At 40.1% G+C, this 7566-nt stretch overlaps 1 protein-coding gene across 5 annotated transcripts in view; it reads right to left on the bottom strand.

Moving 5' to 3' along the window:
* Positions 1-1176: 1176 nt before the first annotated feature.
* DYRK1A (dual specificity tyrosine phosphorylation regulated kinase 1A) overlaps positions 1177-7566 on the bottom strand; it is a 132439-nt gene continuing 126049 nt past the window's right edge. For all 5 annotated transcript variants that reach the window (XM_059720740.1, XM_059720739.1, XM_014599150.3 and 2 more), the window contains 2 exons: positions 6983-7107; positions 1177-4408 (listed from right to left, as the gene is read on the bottom strand). In XM_059720740.1, coding sequence (XP_059576723.1) covers positions 3785-4408; positions 6983-7107 — 749 coding nt within the window. In that variant the 3' untranslated portion in view covers positions 1177-3784. The remainder of the gene's footprint in view (positions 4409-6982; positions 7108-7566) is intronic.

Here is a 7566-nt window from a genome sequence, read left to right as displayed (position 1 = left end):
ATCCTGCATTTTAATAAAGCCAAATGGGAAGTCATACTCTCAGACAGAATGTAAGGTCATACTTACAAGATGAGGAACTGTACCTGAAAACAGCAATTCTAAAAAGGATTTAGCATCATGGTGAATAACCAACTAACTAGAGCTTCTAAGGAAAATGATGGCACTAAGGGGCCTAAAAATACAGACCTTGGTGGTATAAACAGGAATAGGCATAAAAAGTATATAGGTAATACTACCTCTGCATGTGTATTAATAAGATAATTTGTGGAATACTGTGACCAATTCTGGTGCCTACCCATTAAAAATTGTTTAAAAATTGAAGCGACATGAAGGAAGGAGACACCAGAAAAATCCAAGATCTGGAAAGAACCGTTACATTCAGAGGCTTAAAAGGCTTCATCTATATTAAAGGGAAGGTTAAAGGCAACTTGATCACCTTCCGACTATGGGGAAGAAGAACTCTGAAACTATAGGTCCCTTTATTTTAGCAGATAATAGCATATCCAATGGTTGGGTGTTGAAGCTAAACAAATTTAAACTGGAAGCAAGATGAAGAATGCTTAGCAACACAGGTAATGAACTACTGGAATAGCTTACCAGGAACTGTGATGGAGAATTCACTTAAGGCCTCTAAATCATGTCCTTCTAAAGATGCATTTTAACTCAACTTTAAAATACAGACTTTATGATGCAGAACTTAATGGATAGAATTCTATGGATTCTATTGTGTAGGAGGTCATATGAGATTATAATACTCACTTCTGAGCTTTAAAATCATGTAGACTACTATGTAGTCTATAGTAATAGGAACTCAGTAGTGCATGTGAGAAGATATCTGTAATAGTCTAAACTTAGCAGATAAGAATATAAACAACTCTGAATCTAAGACAATACTGAAGAATAATAAACCAGAATCAAGCAGAAACGTGAGTACTTATACATCGAGGATTTGTATATCCTACTGTTTCAATTAAAAACTCAAAATTATCTGTTATACCTCCAATTTTTACTTTCATAATTTTTTTAAGTCTATGTTAATGTATCTGATATTTACATATTCTACTATAATTATACCTACCAGACCATAGTTTGGAGTAGGTTAATTGCATAGGAAGATTTTACTATGTTTACATTTTTCTCTTAAATAATTTTTTTTAAAAAGCACAGTAAAGAGTCTGAGGACAAATTATTCAACTGTTTATCATACATAAGACTGCATGACTATAATACAAAGGGCTTGTCTTTTTCATTTAACGTTACAATATACACAGCAAGTCCGGACTAGATCTTACAATCTGAACACAGGTATTTAACCTTTTCCATGCTGTTTATGTTTACAATGCACAGAAGTCCTGTAACCAAACTGTGTAGTAAAGCACACAAAACTGGACTGTAACATAACACAGTATGCAGAAGCATTGGATTTTATGATTTCTTCTCTATGTAGTTTTTAAACGGTTTTGATTTTTGGTGCTTGCTAAAATGTAGCAACCAGCACAAAAAATATTACCCATATTTTATATTACCCTTATATTCCTAGACAGCAGTAAGTATTGGATTCCTTTTTATATTGCTAAACTCAGCACTCCGTTTGTAAGATGACAACCTTTCAATCACCATAAACTTTTCTTAACTACTGAGTTCAAAAATGCTTTCAACCACAAGCTTGACATTTCAGTACAAAAGAAATATGGCTCCCCTGATAAAAAAGTTCTGGTTTACAAAAACTGATAACCCCAAGTATTCATTCGTATACAGACAATATTCAGCTGCTGTGTTGTCATTTTAAGTACAAAACCCCCAGCTTTTGTTCAGAAAAACTGACTTCATTGACCAGTATGAGTGATGGGATATTCTTCTGCTGCATTAGTTTTTAAAGGGTTTATTGGCAGAGGTAGATCACTGCTTTTGTAATATATAACGGGCAATATGGGATGGGTAATCACCAAATTACCCAACCTGTTCTATTTAGTTTGATGAGTTTTTAATCATAATATATATAAATCTTTAAATGGGCCCAAAAATTTAGCAACTGCCAAGCTGACTGTGTTATATTAAGGCAGCATAACCCAAAAATTAGGCACCTGTTAAATACAGCCTGCTAACCTCAGGTCTCACATGAGTTTTTTGCTTTACTCATACTATTGTTTTGGACCTGTTCATGCAATCAAAGTCTTGCCTTCAAGTTTACATTTATGTTAATAAGGAATACAAGAATCAATTGCTGGTTTCATAGCTTCTGTATCTAGTGTCCCTTTCACCTTCAGAAGCCTGAACGTATTTATAATGTAACAGATGTTATAGTCTTGAATTAGATGTCAATCTATTATGTTCAGCACACAGATTGCTGTAAATGTATTGGCTATGAATTCAACAACAGTTCCAGTTTTGTTTAAGCAATAGTACAGCCATAATTTTCAACTGACATTTAAAAATGGTCTAGTTACACCTTGTGTCAAAGTGCAGAACTGCTACATTATTGGTTACAGACATCTATGTGCTATAAAAACAGCTTTGGTACAATAAATTATCAAAAAAGAAAATAAATTTTTGTAAAATTCACAGCATAATTGTGAGGCAAAAAAGCAGTCACATAAAATTCTGCATTTTTAAAAATGTTCAGGATGAACAGAAGACATCTTTGTGCAGAAGTAATGGTGGAGAAACCACGTGCCGAGAAAAAGCAAAAGAAAAAAGTAAAAAGCAAGAAGGGACACAGTTGTAGCTATTTCCATCAAACGCAAACCACTACTTCTGTGACCTTCAACCAATAAGGAAGTCAACTTTATGACACACGCAAAGTGACCTTGCAATACCTTACAATAAGTGGGTCACAAAAGTCTATTTTAAAAGAAAGGCCTCTTGAATTACCCATTCTCTGTGTTTTCAGCATTAAGGACTGTCTGCAAATGCATGTCCAAAAGTGATTGCATCTGAAATGGTAGGCTCTTCTAACTTAGAGTCCAAATCCATAAGGCCAAAGGTTATCCCAAAGACCACCACTTAAACCTCCCCAGGACTGGCCAGGACCGACCCGTTGATTGCTTCTCAGTGCACCTTAGTTATGAGACCAGTCATATTCCAATACTAGCTGACTGTGGTCTCTAAATACGAGACACACAGAATCCCATTACAATTGCTGCTTTGATCCTCAGTAGATTCAGATAAGGAGAGTTCTGATCACCGCCATTTAGCATGCTTAATGTGCCTTACAAACTCGATTACAACCGTCCCTTTTTACAGCTGAAGATTATATATTTGTGTAATTTGAAGGTCCCTCTTCCTTACAGTACTGCAATTCTGTGCCCATGTGTGTTTGGGGAAGTTAAAAAAACCAAAACCAAAAACCCAAAAAAAATCCACACACATACACACATAATACTCATTCTCCAGCCCCCTAAAATCTGAAAGGGCCCTTTTATGTAAATCATGTGCAGTGCCTTTAAAAAGAAACTAGTTTGCAACTAAGACCAACATTTGAACATTAACCCCTGTTGAATGAGACAAAAAATAACTATGACTAAGTTGTGGCAAGTTAAAATGGGGGAAGCAAAAGGTGAGACAACACCTCTAAGCTATCCATAAAGGTGGGTTTGGACATGGCTCTTAAAAAACTTCATTGTCCCTTTGCAAACTTTTCAAGTTTAAAAAAATAGTCAGCTTTGCCCTCCTGTAGCGGTTCAGTGAGTTTATCTCCTTCTGATTCAAGCAGCTTTGCACTTTGTTTTTGGAAAAACACCACTTCTATAAAAACACACAAGAAACAAACTTAGTTTCAGTTTAGTCACGAGCTAGCCACAGGACTTTGCTGAACACAAACTCCTGTCATGGGAGACTCTTCTCTATCAATTCCTTGCCTCATTGCAAGGTGCCCTTCAGTCATGTAATGAGTAGGACCTGTATTAGCAGAAAACTGGTATGTTGGATGTCCAGCTATGCCAGTCTCTTGGCGCGGATTAGAATAGACTGTTAAATTCACGTCCATAGCTCCATTTTGTCCAAAGTCCAAGGTATTAGCAGCCACTGGGCGGTTCTGATAGGCTTGATTGCCTTGGTTACCGGTAGAGGAGGAAGATGTAGAGGAAGAAGTAGTTGAGGAAGACAGGGACGTCATGGAGTGGTGACTATGGCCCACCTCCATAGAATCCTGGGTGGAGGAGCTGTTTGTTGGAGAATTGTAGACTCTTGGCCGGGTCCGGCTACCCAAGGCTTGTTGTCCATGATGATGGTGGTGGTGGTGATGGTGGTGGTGATGGTGGGAGCTATTTCCATGATGATGATGTAATGCATTCTGTTGTTGAGGGGTTACATGGAAGGTGGTTTCTTGAACCGGATGGGTTTCAACAGTGACCTGTGTAGGAGCTTCAGTGGCTGTCCAACCAAGTGGAGGAGGAAACTGCTGTCGAACCTATGATGGTAAATGTAAAATATAAAAGGCCTGAGATCAAATCAACTGAATTTACAAAGAACATTAAAACTAAGTCTTAACTTTTTAAATGAAATAAAGCTAAATTTTACATAGCAACAAAAATATACACTAGATATGTATTTAGGAAATATTCTAACATACTTCCCTAAATATATCCTTAGACACATTAGAACAGTAATTAAATATAATGTCACTGAGACAGCTGAGGAACAAAAGACCAACTGCATACCCTTACAGAAAAAGTTTTTAAAAAGTCAAAAACAGCATTGGTAAAGAGTAGTAATTAGTAAGTTTATAGTTGTACAGTGCCTAGTGCAGTGGGACCATGGACATGGACTGGGGCCTCAAGAACAACTAAAATGCTAAACAAAAAAGCAAGTTGTAGTTTGCAGTTGGTTCTGAAGTAGCACTGAAAGAGAGCTCTATTGGAACAAAACTAAAAATGAGGGTTTTTCTACACGGGGAAGCTACTGTGTAAGAGCTAGAATATGAATTACATATACATTGGTTACTCTGTACTAATATGCCCCATATGGACATACTTTTTCCAGACAAGAAGTCACTTTGTGCAGTTTAGGTTAATCCATTTCCAAAATAAATTAACACATACTGCACAAAAGCACTCTTAAAGCATGGGCACATGAAAAAATTACCAACAGGCAAAGGAGAGTGGCACATTACTTCATGGCATCCAGGCTGTTCTACGGTAACAATACATACACATGCTTTTAACCCCAAAGGACTGAGTTACCATAGATTAACTTTCACTTAATAGAGTAAAATGTGTGTACATGGGCAATTCCCATAGAGCAGCTTACATGCTCTAAAGTCCTACCATTCTTTCTCACATTAAACTTATTTGCATGCCCATGATTCTAATGTGGAATATGAGCAGCCTCAAAAGAGCTTAGTGAGATGGTGCTTCATAAGTTTATGAAAGTTTGTAAGTTAATATTGCTCCTGAAACAGCAAGAGACCTTTTTCAATTCTATGCTGCTTTATAATAGTTACTGCTACTGCACACTGGTTGCTCAATACTTTTTTTACTCTAATGAATTGTAAATCTGTATAAACTAATTGTAATTTTCCCCCACCTCGGCAGAAGCACAAATGACGCCCCTTGGTGATATCAGAAAATCTTGTTTTCCCACTATCCTACAGTGCTGGGTACCAATGGTCAATAACTACTAAATTTCAGTGTTATTCTTCTAGCAGTAAATAGAGCAATAATTTCAGGGGCAGCCAACCTGTGGCACGCATGTCACAAGTAGCATGGGCAGCTTCTGTTTGTGGCATGCATCAGATCAAGGAGGAGACAGGCTGGCAGCACAATAACAGATAGGGCAGGGGAGCGCTCCACTGCCGGTAGGAGAGGGGAGACAGCGGAGGCTCCAGGAGGGACCTGGAACCAGGGGGAGCACCCACAAGCTACTCCTGATTTGGAGGAGTATTTTCTGTAAGAAGGGAGGAAGGAGGAATTACTCCCAGCAGGAGGGAGAACGACCGGAAACCGGGGATCCGGTCTGAGGCCGTCATACAGGGCCTGGAAACATCTGGAACGCATCACCCAGCGGTTGGCGTGTGGACAGGGTGTAGGGGAGGCGGAGCCCCGTGGACCACCGCGTCACTCAACCGTGAGTAACACCGTCTATCGGGAGGCCCCACCCAGGATAAAGATCTCCACTATAGACCCCTCTAAAGGTAATTGATTACATCCAAGTTGTGGCAGGCGAGTTGAGGGGAGGGGCAACACCCGATAGTCCAGGCGGAAGCTAGACACAGGCTCCACAATACCTGTAAATACTGATTTAAAATTGGAATAAAGAAAAATGTTCTATGGAAGTTCACCACACTGCAGTTCAAAATAGCTCTCTGGGATATGCTAAAAGGTCAACCTTTATGTGGATCCCATATTTTTTGTATGGATGGGGGAAAGCACTGAGCGCAGTAATGCTCAAACTCCAGCCCATGGGCCCACAGAACCGTGACATCCATGAAGTGGGTCTCTCCATAGTCTGGAAATCTGGCAGCAGGAGAGCAGTGGCTGTATTAACTGTTGCTACCCTGCTGCCAAATTTCTGCATCCATAGGGAAACCCATGGGCCAGGTGGCATGGCATAGTGCCCTAGATAGCACCAGTGTATGGGTAGATCCAGTTCATGGTGTCAGGCCAGCCTATGGAGCCAGAAGGCTGAGTACCACTGAACTGGCAACTATCCTATGAAAAGGGAGTAATCTCTTTGCACATGCTAGCTCTGTTAATGTGGCCTGCTGCCCCAAAAGGTGGCCAGTGCTTGCCTTAGAACAGTGGTTCCCAACCTTGGGTCGCAATCCAAATGAAGGCTGTGGGGGCAATGCCAGCAGCACTGCACACAAAAGACGAGCTGCACCCCATGCCAGGAGCTCCCCTGCCCCTGGGCCACCACCACCGCCTCACTCCATTCCCAGCAGCGAGTCACAGCAAAAAAAGGTTGGGAACCACTGCCTTAGAAAATAAAAGCTAGTGATTTAAATAACATTTTTTAAAGGGAGATGCTCATTTCAAGAATGTACCTGGGGACTATGCGTTTCACAGTCCATAGCCTGGACTGCCGCTGTGAAGTGTCCACCACTATGTCGATGCTGATGAGTAGGGTCTGACCGTGCCCTTCCACTGTTGCTTGTTCCAGAAGACCCACCTTTAAATAACAATAGAAAATAAAGATTACAATACAAATCTTTGTTCCATAACATGAGGACACAAGGGTATGAACTGCTTGAAGATCAAAGTCTAAAATTAGTCTTTAGAATTGTTTTCTTTTTAAAAACAGATATTGAATTATATTTTATAAGGCTCAAAATTGTTCCTCAAAAGCTGAAGGCATGCAACTGAAACTGTACAAATTACTAGGAGTGAACCAATAGAGATTTTGGGGGCCAATACAGATACCTAATATTTAAGGAAGCATATCAGCCAATACTGATTCGATTTCTGATACTGCTGCCTCCAGCTGGTAAGTCTGGTGTGATGGAAAGGGAGGGGGGAGGGAAGGGCATGGGGGGGCACAGATCAATGCCCCCCACAGTGAGAGAGGGGGCAGAGGCAGGCACTGCCCAGGTGGCATGGGGGGCCCAGACCCACAGCTCATGGGGGGGAT

Source organism: Alligator mississippiensis, chromosome 1 (assembly GCF_030867095.1).
Source record: "Alligator mississippiensis isolate rAllMis1 chromosome 1, rAllMis1, whole genome shotgun sequence".
NCBI classification, from domain to species: domain Eukaryota; kingdom Metazoa; phylum Chordata; order Crocodylia; family Alligatoridae; genus Alligator; species Alligator mississippiensis.
This window is presented reverse-complemented; position numbering and strand designations above follow the sequence as displayed.